Source organism: Lepus europaeus, chromosome 9, assembly GCF_033115175.1.
Source record: "Lepus europaeus isolate LE1 chromosome 9, mLepTim1.pri, whole genome shotgun sequence".
Classification (NCBI taxonomy): Eukaryota; Metazoa; Chordata; class Mammalia; order Lagomorpha; family Leporidae; genus Lepus; species Lepus europaeus.
In genome coordinates this window covers 125,562,337-125,579,227 of record NC_084835.1, presented here as the reverse complement: position 1 = coordinate 125,579,227, position 16,891 = coordinate 125,562,337, and the positions used below count along the sequence as shown (strand labels likewise).

The 16,891-nt window shown below is 55.5% G+C and overlaps 1 protein-coding gene across 1 annotated transcript; it reads right to left on the bottom strand.

The window, feature by feature from the left end:
* Positions 1 to 160: 160 nt before the first annotated feature.
* On the bottom strand, positions 161 to 12,758 carry LOC133767342 (glyoxylate/hydroxypyruvate reductase B-like). Its single transcript, XM_062201836.1, has 6 exons — positions 12,670 to 12,758; positions 8,619 to 9,003; positions 7,457 to 7,628; positions 4,098 to 4,276; positions 2,482 to 2,578; positions 161 to 478 (listed from the first exon to the last, which is right to left on the bottom strand). The coding sequence occupies exons 2-6, from the start codon at positions 8,998 to 9,000 to the stop codon at positions 316 to 318; spliced, it is 993 nt and encodes a 330-aa protein (XP_062057820.1). The 5' UTR covers positions 9,001 to 9,003; positions 12,670 to 12,758; the 3' UTR covers positions 161 to 315.
* Positions 12,759 to 16,891: the final 4,133 nt, after the last annotated feature.

The window sequence follows — 16,891 nt, the reverse complement described above, 5'->3', positions numbered from 1 at the left end:
CGCCCCTGCCCCCGCGCGGGAGACCCGGAGGAAGCTCCCGGCTGCTGGCCTCGGGTCGGCGCAGCCCCGGCCGTTGCGGCCTAGCAGATGAAGACCTCTAACTCCACCTCTCAAAAACAAAAACAGAAGAGAAATCAGGTGACCAGACTTGACCAGAGGGTGGCAACAGACGGCTAGAAAGTTCCCAGCCCAGCCGAGGTTTTAATAGGAATCGGGCCGTTGGCAAGTCGGGACCTGGAGGAGGCTCCTGAGCACAGGGTGCGGCCGAGCTGACGGCCCCGTCTTCCCCGCCCGCTCGCCGCCACCGCAGGCCTCCTAAGTCGCTGTCCCGACCACTTCGTTGGGAACGGGGAGGCCGCTGAGAGCCGCCAGCACGCTCTCAACCAGGTTTTCCATCATCTGTCGCCGGGCCTGGTGAGTGGCACTTCCCATGTGAGGCGTCAGAATGACGTTCTTCAGCCCCCGCAGGGGGTGGTCTCTGAAACACAGGTTGAGTGACACCAGAGCCGTGTGGGCAGACCCAGACCCTCCTGGGCTCCACCTCCCGACACCAGAGCCATGTCGGCAGACCCAGACCCCGGCCCACCTCCCGACACCAGAGCCGTGTGGGCAGACCCAGACCCTCCTGGGCTCCACCTCCCGACACCAGAGCCATGTGGGCAGACCCAGACCCTCCTGGGCTCCACCTCCCGACACCAGAGCCATGTCGGCAGACCCAGACCCCGGCCCACCTCCCGACACCAGAGCCGTGTGGGCAGACCCAGACCCCGGCCCACCTCTCGACACCAGAGCCGTGTGGGCAGACCCAGACCCTCCTGGGCTCCACCTCCCGACACCAGAGCCATGTCGGCAGACCCGGACCCCGGCCCACCTCCCGACACCAGAGCCGTGTGGGCAGACCCAGGCCCTCCTGGGCTCCACCTCCCGACACCAGAGCCATGTCGGCAGACCTGGACCCCGGCCCACCTCCCGACACCAGAGCCGTGTGGGCAGACCCAGACCCCGGCCCACCTCCCGACACCAGAGCCGTGTGGGCAGACCCAGACCCGGGCCCACGAGAGGAGGAGGGCTGCAGGGAGGTAAGCACTGGTCCAGGCAGCCAGGTCCAAGCTGAACTCACGTTTATGAGGGGTGAAGTGCCACCAGGAGAGGCCAGTTACCAAGAAGTGGGCGAGGGGGTTCTTGCAGAGAGACCTCACGAACAGCTCCTCCCCCTACTTATTTTCACTTCGATTTGGAAGGCAGAGATGGAAACAGTTCTTCCATCCACTGGTTCATTCCCCAAGTGCCCACTAAGCCAGACTGAGGCCAGGAGCCTGGAACGCAATCTGCGTCTCTGCGGGCTCCAGGGGCCCCAGAACTGGAGCCCACATCTGTGACCTCCCAGGGTCTGCACGAGCAGAAACCCAGAATCAGAAGTACAGCCCAGACTCCTGTACGTGACACAGGCATCCCAAGCTGGGCCGAATGCCTGTCCCAAACATCAGCGTCTATCATGTTAGAAATTAAAAGTGAAAAAATAAATACAGCGCTACAGCAGCACACACTCCGTCAGCTGTCCCGGGGATGGCGTCATCACACGGCATTCAGCTCTGAGACAAGTGGGAAGCTGAGTGACGTCTATGTAACATAAGAGCAGACTTCATGGATCCCTGAACAGGTCTCCAGACCACACTTGAGAGAGCCTCTGGGGGCCGGCACTGTGCCGTAGTGGGTAAAGCTGCCGCCTGCAGTGCTGCCACCCCCATACAGGCACTGGTTCAAGTCCTGGCTGTTCCACTTCCGATGCAGCTCTCTGCTCTGGCCTGGGAAAGCAGTAGAAGATGGCTCAAGTCCTTGGGTCCCTGCATCCACATGGGAGACCTGGAAGAAGCTCCTGGCTTCAGATAGGTACAGCTCCGGCCCTTGCAGCCAATTGAGGAGTGAACCAGTGGATGGAAGACCTCTCTCTGTGTATGTGTCTTTCCTCTCTCATAACTCTACCTTTCAAATAAATAAATAAATCTTAAAAAAAAAAAAAAAAAAAAACAACCAAATGTGTTGTGTGTGGTCAGGTTTCCAGGACAAGTGTGCATGCTGGTGCTGGCGTGTGACTTCCCCAGTGGTCAGGTCACAACACGATTACTCGGTTCAGTCTTGGGACCTTAACAACAAATCTTGGGGAGGAAGCCGATTCTACTGGTAATGTGTGTTGACACCTCACCATGGAGGCTACAGTGGAAGAGTGCGGGGTATACAGCCTCGAAAGAGAAGATGAGGATGAAACCACACAAGGTTCTAGGAACGACCCAACTCAGAAGCTCTGGAAGGCAAGTCAGGGCCAGAGTTAAGGGAGGAGCCACTTCAGCTCCAGTAAGAGAGACCATGCAGCGTCCACCCTGGGCCCACTGCTCTCTTCCACGGTGGTGTGGACGCAGAGCTGTCCAGGTCCCACAGCTGTCAGACTCTGCCCTTTCATGCTAGGACTGTGGAATCTGTTACCTGGGCAGGGGTTCCGGGTGTGTGACGTCCAGCGCGGCAGCGTGAATGACCCCAGTCTGAAGAGCTTCCACCAGCGCGTCCTGATCAACCAGCAGACCTGAATGCACAACAAAGCCGCTGTGGTCACCACAGGAATGACTTCGTCACACCTGCTACTGTTTTAGACACATCTGTTCTAAACATGTGTAAAGGCATCAACAGTTTTAACAGAGAACATGATGTGAACTTCATGCTCTCCGATTTATAACTGCACCTTTTTTTTTTTTTTTTTTTTTTTGACAGGCAGAGTGGACAGGGAGAGAGACAGAGAGAAAGGTCTTCCTTTTCTGTTGGTTCACCCCCCAATGGCCGCCATGGCCGGCACACCGCGCTGATCCAAAGCCAGGAGCCAGGTGCTTCTCCTGGTCTCCCATGCGGGTGCAGGGCCTAAGGACTTGGGCCATCCTCCACTGCACTCCCGGGCCACAGCAGAGAGCTGGACTGGAAGAGGAGCGACCGGGACAGAATCCAGCGCCCCAACTGGGACTAGAACCTGGGGTGCTGGTGCCGCAGGCAGAGGATTAGCCTAGTGAGCTGTGGTGCTGGCCTATAACTGCACCATTAAAAACCAGGCCTGAGCCCAGCATGTGGTGGGCAGAAAGCTAGCCCTTCACGTACGTGACCCGACTGGACCCTCCGTGACGCAGCAGGCTCAGTGCTCATGTCCCCAGTGAGCCACAGGCTCCTGTGTGACACTTGCTGGGCTCAGCTCCTTTTATCTCCCAGAACTGTCGAAGGCTTTGAGCTGAGAAAACAGAGCTTCCTGATAGTCCTGATGCCCACATTTACAAACCGAACAAACACAACATGAGCCTAACTTTGAGCTCAAGCACACTCCGGGGCATGCTGAGCAGCTGAGGCCAGCGGAGGTGCTGCGGCCGCTCCAAGTCAGTAACCCTGTGTGTGCGGCTGCAGGGAGAAGCCCATCCGGGCTCTACTGGGGTGCTGGTTCCTAGAGCCGGGCCAATCCAGCCTCTGTGGGAACTAAGGTCTTAATTTAGAATCTATGAGCTGGGCCCTGTGAGGGTGCAGGGCAAGTGCTGCCTTCAGCATTCTATGGAGAGAGCTGAGTTTGCACAGCGTGCCCGGGGTTACTGGCAACACCAGCTGTCCCCGCAAGGCGTGCAGATCTGCCCTCAGCACCCAGCGCCCGAGTCTTCTGTCTAAAAGCCACATCCAACCCAGGGCTCGTAAATGTCAAATACCAAGATAACACAAGCACTGCTGGAAGTGAGGCTCAGGAAACTGATCCCCACAAACTCTGTAACTGAACCCAGAGGATCAGCTGATGCCGCCCTAACCCCAAACTGGGGTCTGAAAGCTGCTGTACTGAACCACTTCATCAGTCTTCGTTTTTTCTAATTTGAGGTTTCAAATGATGTAAAGACAAAACCAGTAACATTTCTAAATAGAAGGTGGAATTGCCGTAGTTCACCTGCCGCCAATTTAAGTGGACTTTGCAGACCTCGGCAGGCATTCAGGGAGAAGCGTTCTCTAGCAAAGCCAAAGCAGACCTGAGGTTTCTCCTGCACTGTCTTCCAGCCGAGCTGGCCTTCAGACCGAGGGGCCGCCAGTACCTCTGCCGATGTTCACAAGCACAGCCGTGGGCTTCATCAGGGCCAGCTCCCGCCTCCCAAGCAGGCCCTGGGTCTCAGGGGTCAGGCGCAGGGCCAGCATCACGAAGTCCGACTGTGGCAGCAAGTCCTCCAGTTTCTCACAGTAAGTGGCCCCCACAGCTTCCTCCTCCTCCCGCGGCCTAGGAGGGAAACAAGGGAAATCCCATTCCCGTGTCAGGAATTGGCCTGATGACCCCAGAGGGAAGAAGGAGGGAGGGCCCGAACTGGACGCTGGTCATTTCAGGGAGGACTCGCTGGAGGCACTGTGCCTGCAAGAAGGCCACTTGGCCTACCTGCCCGAGTGATCATGAAGATTCTGGGAGGCAGGTCCTTCACACACCACTGCCAGAAAATCGCATCACCCTTGTCTTCCACTGGGTTCTGCATCCCACACGTATCTCTCAGGGACGGCTCCGGAGTTTACTGCCGTCATCCAGGGATCCATCTGTCCTGTCATTCCCACAGAAACATACTGTTCTATGTCTTAAAACTAAAAAAGCGTCATGTCTGGTTTTTCCCTCCAGACTTAACCGCCCTGGGAAAATCCCGTGACCGTTAGCAGACTTTCAAGCTTCTCGCTCACGGCTCTTGCAGCCAGAGTTCCTAGAGGCAGCCAAGGGGCTGGCATAAGGACTCGGGCGAGAGAGGACTGCTGTCCCTTCCCGTCCTGCGCTCTCCAGGAAAGAAACCTGGGCCCGGGAGGTCCCGGGTCCAGACAGCCCCTTCTGGCCACCAGGAATCCCTGGAGTCTCTGACTCACCTGTGCCCACCTGCTCACCCTCCGCCTCTGCAGGTGCTGACTAGACTGCGGCTCCAGGCAGGAACTTCCTCTGAGCCTCCGGAGACCTCACCCCACACACACGAGCTTCAGTACGGCCAGAGGCCGCACAGACACATCCAGGCCTCCAGACGACCAACCCTGCACTGCTGCCGCTGGGCGACAGCAGGCGTCCGAGCATCTGACAGGAGGATCCTGACTTTCAGTCAAACCTTGAGTCCTGCTCTGATGACTCCAGACAGATGATTATTCTACAGAAGTCCTAAGCCCCAGGCGTTCATGGCATCCTTGGTAGCCATTGTCTATCGTGCGGTCACTGCCCAAGTTAGGGGGAAGATTCTGATAGAATTCTCTATCCAGGGCAGCCGAGCTGCTGCTGGGAACCTGCAGTTCCTACCAGAGCACATCTGTCCCAGCCGCCTTCTGCCCCCAGCCGCCTGGTCACGTGCACCTGGGAGGCAGCGGGCGATCCTGCCACCCATGTGGGAGACCAGGATGGCGTTCCTGGCTCCTGATTTCTGTTGGCCCAGCTCTGTTCTTGTGGCCATTTGGGGGGTAAACCACTGGATGAAAGATTTCTTTCCCCCAGTGGTGTGTGTGTGTTTCTGCCTTTCAAATTAAAGAATGAAAACAAATTTTTAAAAATTAAAATCCTAATTTTAAACCTCTAATTTCTTCCAGCTTATCACGCCTCCATAAATGTCAGTTACAGAAAACAAGAACAGTTCTCCTGCTTGAAAGACCAGAACTCCGGTGTGTAAGTGTATTTAAGGAGTGTTGATGGAGTAACCGCCCTGTGCTGAGTGCTGGAGACAGTGGCAAAGGTGTGGAGAAGACCTCTGACCTCTGGGAGCACACACCCTTCCAGGAGACAGAGACACACAGAGAGACGCCAGCGAGGGAGGGGAACAGGTGTGAGGGCATTCCTGCTGGAAGGAGCTAAACAGGCGGCAAACAGCGTGTCTGCTGTGGGGCCGGCTGTCCTGCCTGAGCGCAGGGAACCGAGAGCCGATGGGGCCGCAGGCGGAGCTCAGGCCACCGACCCTACCAGGAAGCTGCGTTTCCCTCGGCTGTGTCAGTAGTGGCCAGCGTCCATCTCCCAACAGCACCTGGTCATCCGTACTACCCTCCCTGCCCAGCCTGTTGCTGGGATCTCGTTAACCAGTTAAAAAGAAGCACAAATATTACATGACAGGTTTTTTGATATTTAGAAAACTGCATTTCAACATAACTGACAATAAATTAAATCTATCTTATGCATTTAAAACTTCCTGAGATGAGGTACTGAGATGACATGAGACGGACAGCAGGAGCCGCAGAGGCACCGGCTTGTGCAGGGCCCTGTGGTGGTCTGCAGGGGCAGCTTGGAGGGTCTGTGTGTGGTTCAGGGGGTCAGGGCGTGGGCCGCAGGGACAGAAGCAACACCAGGAAGGGAAGGGAACCTGACGGGGTGACCCTGGGCGGGGTGGGGGCCACAGCCGTCTTCAGGAAGGGAGCACTTTCTGGGAGTAAAGCAGCCCAGCTGGGAGGGCACAAGCCCGGCGCCCAGCTTGGACATGGAACTGTGATGCATGTGTGGACGTCAAAGCTGGACACCAGCACTGGGGGTGCTGAGGACAGGTTCAGGGGCTGGGGAAGTCAAGGTGAAAGTTCCAGAGCCATCAGCAACACAACACAGTCCCCTCAAATGGCTCTAGACGCTCCTTGGAGTCACCACCCACACCACCAGACACAAATGAATGAGAAGCTGGCGCTCTCAGAGATCCCACAGGCATCTCTGCTGACCGGTCTGAGCGTCCGCCCCTGTCACCAAAGCAATCAGACTACCCAGTGGGGTGGGCAGTACCTGCCATGGTCATACTCTGGAGAGAGCAGGTGTTCCTAGCACCCACACCCACACCCACGCCCACGCCCGGCTGCGAGTCCGGCTCCATAGCTGACTCCATTCCTCCCGATGCACACCCAGGAGGCAGTGGTGTAATCCCAGCCGCACGCGTGGGAGACCCAGATGGAGCTCTCGTCCTGGCTTTGGCTGGCTGTTGTGGGTACTTGGGAGTGAACCAGCAGATGGAAGATCTCTGTCTCTCCCTCTCTAAGTAAATCTTTTTTTTTTTTTAGCTTTATTTATTTATTTGAAAGTCAAAGTTACACAGAAGGAGAGACAGAGAGAGAGAGGTCTTCCATCCACTGGTTCACTCCTCAATTGGCCACAAAGGCCAGAGCCATGCCGATCTGAAACCAGGAGCCAGGAGCTTCTTCCAGGTCTCCCATGTGGGTGCAGGGACCCAAGGACTTGGGCCATCTTCCACTACTTCCCCAGGCCATAGTAGGGAGCTGGATTGGAAGTGGAGCAGCCAGGGCTTGAACTGGCATCCATAAGGGGTGCAGGCACTGCAGGCAGCGGCTTTACCTGCTATGCCACAGCACTGGCCCCTAAATCTTTTTCCAAAGCAGCTGGGGGGATGTGCACCCAGCCGCACTGAGGGCACTGGGGCCGCATTTGGCTCAGTTAATTCCCAAAATCCATTTCTTTGAATTTTACCTGCGGTTCCGATTGTGGTACAGAATCTTCATTTCAAATGCTTTGGCCCTCTGCGCGACCTTATAGCCAATGCTGCCCATGCCGACGATCCCCAGAGTGGCCCCTGTCACCCCCTGACCCATCCAGTTGATGGAGAAGCTCTCTGTCTCTGGCGAGAGAGCCAGCTGGCAACCTAAACACACAAAGAGCAGAGTGAGTGTTGGCAGCAGCACCTCAACCCACAGCCCGGCACACGGGCACTCTGCCTGTGTTTCTGAAGAAGTAACCGCGGGCCACGTGCTTCCTCAGAACAGAACAGCAGCTCCGTTCCCATCTCTGCTTACAACTTCCTGCTGGGGTGCGGGCAGCAGTGGGACGCAGACAGAACCTGCCTCTTGCTGAGGCTTTTCCCAAGCTCTTCACCCAGAGCCCCGCCAGCGCAGCAACGTGACCTGGCCAGGGAGCTCCCAGGGTATCCCAGACCGACCCCCTCTCCCGTGGGCCACAGCCCCAGGAGGCCCAGGGCACAGGCCGACTTGCCAGTCACCTCAGAGTGTTTCCAAGTTGGTTCTGAAGCCACTTCATACACCGTTCACCCCCTGTTGCAAGGGTGTGTGAAATCTGGCGAGGGAGGAACCACCATGGGAGACCCCTAACCACAGAGCATTTGCTCCCGGTGGTCAGGCGTGGGTGCCACTGGAGGCTGCAAGTGACCACACGTGGTCCCGATTCTTAAGCAAGAGGAAGTCCGGGTGAGGTATGAGAAAATCAGGAGCAGGGGCCGCAGCCTGCAAGTGCTGGCATCCCATAAGGGCGCAGGTTCGAGTCCCAGCTGCTCCACTTCCGATCCAGTTCCCTGCTACAGCCTGGGAAAGCAGTAGATGGCCCACATGGGAGACTCAGAAGAAGCTCCTGATTTTTAGATCAGCTCAGCTCCAGCCACTGCGGCCATTTGGGGAGTGACCCAGCAAATGGAAGACCCTCCACCCCCCTCTCTCTCTCTGCCCCTCTGGAATTCTGCCTTTCAAATACATAAATATTAAAAAAAAAAAAAAAAAAAAAAAAAACAGGAGCAGAGAAAGACATGCAGTTGGAAGACCGCATATTCAGTTATTTGCACGTGAATACCGGCACGTTTATCACTGATTCTTTGGAATCCCCAGGCCTTCAGTGGGCATTTTACCTTCTAGGAGCCTACGAGCTGCAGCCAGCAGCAGGGTCATGCCCAGATCTGCTGTGGGGCTGGACACGGCATGGGGTGTGTTGGCCACCTTCACACCGAAGCTGGCGATGAGCGGCAGGTCCAGGTGGTCCACGCCCACGCCCGCGCTGGCGATGATCTTCAGGGAGGGCAGGCTCTGCAGCAGCTCGTGGTCGATCACTGGCTTTCCACCCCAGATGTACACTGCCTGGATCTTTTGGCTGAGTTGTGTTTTATTTTTCAAAAATTCTTTCATGGTAATGAGACGGAAGTGCTTCTGCAGGTCTCCGACGTGACCCTTGAACACACCACATGGTCCTTCGAATCCAGACACCAGCACACAGGGCAGCTCCTGGTCTGCCATGACCTGCGGGAAGACACAGGCTGCATCTGCAGTTGGAGGAGGGGCCTCTGCCACTCCCCACTCGCTGTGGAGCCACGTGACCAGGGCAGATTCCCGTGAAGCCGGACAAGCAGCAGGTCTGCCCCGGGCCCCTTCCTGGCTGCCTTATCCACACGCCCACCCAGGTGGCGGGTGCCAGGCACGGACGTGGCTGTGTCTCGGCACTCCAGGCCCACACTTGTCTTCTTCCGCACCCCCTGTCTCCCTTTCTGTCTCTCTGCACAGGTCTCTCCCCTCTCCTTCCCTCTGCATCTCTCTGGGGGAAGCCTCTGCTGCACCCACGTGACGAGCACAGGGCAGACCTATGAGGCAGCCAACACCTGGACCACAGGCCCATGAGAGTGAGCCAGACCACCCAGGTAAGTGAGCCATTCCCAGAGTAGGGAATACACACACAAAGAAAAACAGTGACATAGTAAATGGTTGTTTCCAGTCACAACTTTTTAAAAACATTTATGTATTTATTTATATTTATTTATTTGCAAGACAGTCACAGAGGGAGAGCTCTGGTTACTCTCCAAATGGCTGCATGGGAAACCTGATGGGGTCCTGGGCTCCTGGCTTCAGCGCACTTGTTGTGGACGTTTGGGAAGTGAACCAGTGAAAAAATATCTCCACTTCTTCCTTTCTGTGTTACTTTGCCTTTCAAATTAACTTTTTATTCTTATGTTCTTAAAAGATTTTATTTTATTTGAAAGGCAGAGTTAGAGAGAGAGAGGAAAGGAGTTAGACAGAGATTTTCCATCCGTTGGTTCACCTCCCAAATGGTGTAATGGCTGGGACTGGGCCAGACAGAGCCAGGAGCCAGGGGCTTCCTCCGGGACTCCCATGCGGGTGCAGGGGCCCAAGCACTTGACCCATCTTCTGCTGCTTTCCCAGGCCATTAGCAGGGAGCTGGATCAGAAGTGGAGCAGCTGGGACTTGAACCAGCACCCATATAGGATACTGGTGCCGCAGGTAGCAGCTTTACTTGCTATGCCACAATGCCAGCCCCAACTAATTAATTTTTTAAAGATTTATTTTATTTATTTGAAAGGTAGAGTTACAGATAGAGAGGTAGACACACACACACACAGAGAAAGAGGTCTTCCATCTGCTAGTTACTCCCCAAGAGGCCACAATGACCTGGGCTGGGCCAGGCTGAAGCCAGCAGCCAAGAGCTTCTTTCAAGTCCCCCACGTGGGTGCTGGGGCTCAAGGACTTGGGCCATCTTCTGCTGCTTTCTCAGGCACATTAGCAGGGAGCTGGATTAGAAGTGGAGCAGCCAGGACTCGAACCAGCACCCATACGGGAAGCCGGGCCTTTAACCTGCTGTGCCAAAGCCCCGCCTCTCAACTGATTAATTTTTTCTTTTTTTTTTTTTTTCTTTTTTTTTGACAGGCAGAGTGGACAGTGAAAGAAAGAGACAGAGAGAAAGGTCTTCCTTTTGCCATTGGTTCACCTTCCAATGGCCGCTGCGGCTGGCGCACCACACTGATCTGAAGCCAGGAGCCAGGTGCTTCTCCTGGTCTCCCATGGGGTGCAGGGCCCAAGCACTTGGGCCATCCTCCACTGCACTCCCGGGCCACAGCAGAGAGCTGGCCTGGAAGAGGGGCAACCGGGACGGAATCCGGTGCCCCAACTGAGACTAGAACCTGGTGTGCCGGCGCCACAGGCGGAAGATTAGCCTATTGAGCTGCGGCAATGGCCTCAACTGATTAATTTTTGAAAGACAGATTAACAGGGGGAAAGCAAAGGAGGTTATTTAATAGAAGCTTTACACACATGGAAGTGGAGTCCATCACCACCACTGAACTGGACAAGCTGTGAGCTATGGAATGCGAGCCCAGGGCTGCGGCTGGACAGTTAACTGGGGGCAGGGGAAGGGACCGCTCAACAGGTGTGTCTGTGCAGTTCTCCCAGGGACGACGTGTTCTACATGGGCCTCTAGCTTCTGAATTTTTTTTTTTAAGATTTATTTTACTTATTTGGAAGGTGGAGTTTCAGAAGGAAAGGGAAAGAGAGGGTGAGGGGAATTAGGGGAGAGGACAAAGAGGGAGAGGGAGAGAAAGGTGTCTTCCATCATCTGGTTCACTCCCCAAATGGACTGGGCCAGGCTGAAGGCCAGGAGCCAGGAGCTCCCCCAAGTCCCCCACGTCAGTGGCAGGAGCCCAAGCACTTAAGCCATCAGTGCTGCCTTCCCAGGTGCTCAGCAGGGAGCCGGGCTGGAGACTGAGCAGCCGGGATCTGAACCAGTACGCGAATGGGCGCTGACATCACAGGCAGAGGCTGAACTCACTGCACAAGGCCAGGCCCACCCTGTTTTTAAGAAAAGAACACAGGGGTGGCACTGTGGCCCAGTGGGCTAGGCCTCCTCCTGCAGTGCCAGCATCCCATTTGGGCACCGGTTCGAGTCTCAGCTGCTCTTCTGATCCAGCTCTCTGCTGTGGCCTGGGAAAGCAGTTGAAGATGGCCCAAGTGCTCGGGCCCCTGCACCCACGTGGGAGACCTGGAAGAAGCTCAGCTCCGGCTGTTACAACTGTTTGGGGAACCAGCAGATGGAAGACCTTTCTCTCTCTCTGTAACTCTACCTCTCAAATAAATAAATAAAATCTTTAAAAAAAAGAAAGAGAATACAGGTAGAGTGATTTTTTTGTACCCGTTGTTGAAGTGTGTTTAATTCAAAACAGTTAATGTGCCAGAGCGGCATATTTTAACCCCTTCACAGCAATGATTAATGAAACTGCCCTGCTTTTAATGAGAAAGTAAAAAAAAAAAAATTGTTAACATCTGTCAAAAGGATTAAAATTCCATGTTCTTTGTTCCTGATTAAAACTGTGTAAAGTATTTATATGCTTCCTCCAAAAAGAGAGCCTGCTGCTTTTTGAGCGTTGAGGCTAATGAATGTATTTCATCTCGGTGCTGCTGGAACTTGGCCGGAAGCAAAGCTGCAGAATGAACCTGTTCAAAGTTCAGGCCATTGCCAATGTCAAAGGAAGCCAGAGTGTACTTCTTCAACTCTGAGTCAAAGGTTAAAATAGCTGTATTCAAGATAAGAGCATTCTGAGTTAATCCCAGGCAGGCAGCGCAGTGCCTGGTTTCCCACCAGCAGTGTCATGTGGGAGGCCCGTCCTTCACTCCCGTCAGCACTGGAGGGGCCCAGGACACAGGGCCTGCGGCTGCTCTGAGGGCAGGGAGCGCGGCTGGAGGCACTCAGGCCGCCTCTGCCCCTTGCTCTACGGCTGCTTCCAACAAGCCCCAGGCTCTGAGCCGTCTCAGCTGCAGGGAGCGTGCCCAGATGGGGACACAGCACGCCGGCATCCTGGACCTGGTGCCCAAAGCTCGGGCTCCACCAGCCAAGCCAAGAGAGACGTCCCTGGTACCAGTCCTGGAACCACATCCCAAAGCCCCAGTTCCTCCTGCCCCTAGTTCCGGCCTCACAGTGCTAGTGGAGGCCTGGCTGGCAGGCGTGCTGTGCTGGACCCTAACCTGACCGAGGCGAGCACTACATCCTGCACCGACCCGAGGGCCACAGCCTGCCCACCTGACCGTGTTGGCTCGGGGACTTCGCTTCCCGCGAGCTAAAGCAGGTTAAGTCAGTCACTCTCCTCTTGTGAGGTGGCCGCTCAATGTGTAAAACGGTAGCATTACCTTTGCTGAAACTGTCTTCAACCGAGTCAGGCTCTCCGTTCAAGGTTTCTTCTGTTAAAGCCCCTAGGCAATGGGCTCGGGAACAGAGCCGAAGGAACGGCGCAGCTCCCGTCTCCTTGGAGGGCTGTTTCTCGTCTCCACGCTGCCGGCCAGCTGCAGGAGGCGGCGAGGAGCCAGGTGACCCTTGAGCCTGCCCACGCGGGGGACACCCTGAACCCCAGGAACTCCTCCGCCTTGGAGTGTGGGGCAGAGTACAGATACTGCTTAGCCTGGAGAAGAATAAAAAATGCACTTTTGACTTAAAAATGCAACATGGGAAACGTAACCACCAATTGCAATCAGTAAAAATACTGCCTGAGGGACAGAAACAACAAAGATGGGGTAAGGGAAAAAAGACAACACAGGGACGAGGACCCAGCAGGAGACGGGGAGCTGGGGCTGCTCCCTGAAACTCCTGTTCTCAAGGTGAAGCGGCAGAGACCCCAGGGCGGGGTCAGCTCTCGGTGAGTGACGCAGACATGGAAAACAATCAGACACGCTGGTTTCTGAGAACCTGAAGGAGACGGCTCAACACACAGCAGTGCTTCTTAAAGATCTCACTGCCTCACGTTCTCGCTCCACACTTGACAGCTGGGCAAACACCCTCCCAGAATCTCCCTCACTTTTACTCTTTTTTATAGATTTATTTATTTGAAAGGCAGAGTTAGAGAGAGAGCTTCCACCTGCTGGTTCACTCCCCAAATGGCAGCAATGGTTGGGACTGGGCCAGGCTGAAGCTGGAAGCTAGAAGCTTCTTCTGGGTCTCCCACACGGGTGCAGGGGCCAAGCACTTGGGTCATCTTCCACTGCTTTCCCAAGCCATAGCAGGGAGCTCAATTGGAAGTGGAGCAGCCGGGACTCTAACTGGCGCTCTTATGGCATGCCGGCACTGCAGGTGGCTTTCCCAGCCACAGCACAGCACCCGCCCCTCACTTGTACGAACTCGTCCCGGAGCACCAAGGGCTCCTCCCTTCTCTCTTCTCCGCCCCTGGGTCCTCTCAGCCCCTTTTCACGATTACTCCTTTTCCACCTGCTAGTAATTCGCTGCCTTCTCCATGAATGAAAAAAATCAAGGTCATTTGTCTCTGGCTCCCCCCCCCCCCCCCCACAATCACTCAAGGCCTAGATGTGTGGAAAACAAATCCTCCCAGGGTGGGTGTTGTGGTGCAGGGTTAAGCTGCTGCAGGGGATGCCAGCGACCCCGTCAGATGCCTGGACTGAGTCCTCGCGCTCTGCTTCCCATGCAGCTTCCTGCTACCACACCACCTGGGAGGCAGCAGGGGAGGGCTCAAGGGGTTGGGTCCTGCCGCTCATGCTGGGGACCCGGATGGAGCGCTTGGCTCCTGGCTTTTCCCTGGCCCAGCCCAGCTATTGCAGGCATTTGGGAGGTGGAGAGAAGGTCTGTCTCTCTAAGAAAATAAATAAAATAAGGATTTTTTTCTAATTTTTAAAAAAAAAATTTTTTTTTTTTTGACAGGCAGAGTGGACAGTGAGAGACAGACAGAGAGAAAGGTCTTCCTTTTGCCGTTGGTTCACCCTCCAATGGCCGCCGCAGTAGCGCGCTGCGGCCGGCGCACCGCGCTTATCCGATGGCAGGAGCCAGGGGCTTCTCCTGGTTTCCCATGGGGTGCAGGGCCCAAGGACTTGGGCCATCCTCCACTGCACTCCCTGGCCATAGCAGAGAGCTGGCCTGGAAGAGGGGCAACTGGGACAGGATCGGTGCCCCGACCAGGACTAGAACCCGGTGTGCTGGCGCCGCAAGGCGGAGGATTAGCCTAGTGAGCCGCGTCACCGGCAAGGATTTTTTTTAAAAGAGGAATTCTCCTCCATGAGGGGTGGGTGAGTGCTCCCACACTAGTTTTTACCCCCAACACATGCTTTATTTTTTATTTATTTGAAAGGCAAAATCACAGAGAAGCAGAGGCAGGGAGAGAGAGAGAGAGAGAGAGAGGTGTTCCACCTGCTGGTTCACTCCCCAATCAGCCACAACAGCCAGAGCTGAGCCGATCCAAAGCCAGGAGCCAGGAGCCTCCTCCAGGTCACCCACGTGGGTGCAGGGGCCCAAGGACTTGGACCATCTTCTACTGCTTCCCCAGGCCATAGCAGAGAGCTGGATCAGAAGTGGAGCAGCAGGGTCTTGAACTGGTGCCCATATGGGATGCTGGCACTGCAGGCGGCGGCTTCACCCACTACACCAGAGCACCGGCTCCCATGTGCTCTTCTGTTTTTTTTGTTTGTTTGTTTGTTTGTTTTTTGACAGGCAGAGTGGACAGTGAGAGAGAGAGAGACAGAGAGAAAGGTCTTCCTTTTGTCGTTGGTTCACCCTCCAATGGCCACTGCGGCCGGCACATCATGCTGATCTGAAGCCAGGAGCCAGGTGCTTCTCCTGGTCTTCCATGGGGTGCAGGGCCCAAGCACTTGGGACATCCTCCACTGCACTCCCAGGCCATAGCAGAGAGCTCGCCTGGAAAAGGGGCAACCGGATAGAGTCTGGTGCCCCAACCGGGACTAGAACCCGGTGTGCTGGCACTGCAGGTGGAGGATTAGCCTGTTGAGCCGCGGCGCCAGCCGTGCTCTTCTGTTTTTAAAGACCTCAGGGGCTGGCGCTGTGGCGCAGTGGGTTAACGCCCTGGCCTGAAGCGCCAGCATCCCATGTGGGCACTGGTTCGAGTTCCGGCTGCTCCACTTCCCATCCAGCTCTCTGCTATGGCCTGGGAAAGCAGCAGAAGATGGCCCAAGTCCTTGGGCCCTGCACCCACATAGGAGACCCAGAGGAAGCTCCTGGCTCCTGGCTTCAGATTGGCGCAGCTCTGGCTGTTGTGGCCAATTGGGGAATGAACCAGCAGATGGAAGATCTCTCTCTCTCTCTCTCTCTCTCTGTAACTCTGACTTGCAAATAAATAAATAAATCTTTAAAAATAAATAATTAAAGAGCTCAGATGCCATTTTTGTGACCAGCAGTGCTTTCTGTCATCACCGCGGGTCACAGACGGCGTCTGAAGGTCACTCAGGTCTCAGGGGCAGTCTCCTCTATAATGACAACCGTGACCGCGTCATGTTTCCCATGCAGTCCTGCCTGGGAGGAGCCTGTTCTAGGTGCCCGACTCGTGGGTGTCCTCCATGCCCCCACCAGCCCCTGAAATCCAGTTCAGGGAGATCTGTGTTTAACGTGGGAAGAGTCGTACAAGTCAGGGACAAAAAGGGAACTCCCCCAGTTTAACTGAATAGACACTTCTCCAAAGACGACACAACAATCCGATGGAAAAGGTTCCACGCACATGCGTGGGCAACAGAGCCAGCACTCGTCCCGGGCGCCTGCCCAAGAGAAAGCATCAGTCAGAGCAGCCACACTGTCTGAAGAGCCCAAATGTCTGCGAACTGACAAATCATAAATAAGGCACAACACAGTCCCACACGGAAGGATACTCAGCAGGGAAGAGGCCTGATACTGACACTCGCTATGAATACCGGAGGCAGCCCCAGGGACCACGTGCTGTCCCACTGACTTCAAAGCCACGTGGAGGCACATCGGCAGGAGAACAGGGAGTGTATGCAGCCCCAGTGAGCACGGCCACCCAGGAATCACGCGTTCCAGCTGCTCAAGTGAGTACAACGGAGAAGTCTGGTCTCAGGTCAAAGGAGAGGAAACAGGAGAGGCAGCTGCAAGTCAGTGCTTGCGACCACAGTAAGTGACAAGTGCAGGCTGTGGCTGGTTATCACTGGGACTGCAGTAACTGACAAGTGCAGGTGTGGCTGGTTATCACATGGACTGCAGTAACTGACAGGTGCAGGCCGTGGCTGGTTATCACATGGACTGCGGTAACTGACAAGTGCAGGCCGTGGCTGGTTATCACGTGGACTGCGGTAACTGACAGGTGCAGGCCGTGGCTGGTTATCACGTGGACCGCGGTAACTGACAGGTGCAGGCCGTGGCTGGTTATCACGTGGACCGCGGTAACTGACAGGTGCAGGCCGTGGCTGGTTACCACGTGGACCACAGTAACTGACAAGCACAGTGCAGGCCGTGGCTAGTTATCACGTGGACTGCAGCAACTGACAAGCACAGTACAGGCCATGGCTGGTTATCACGTGGACTGCAGTAACTGACAGGTGCAGGCCGTGGTTGGTTATCACGTGGACTGCAGTAACTGACAGGTGCAGGCCGTGGCTGGTTATCACGTGG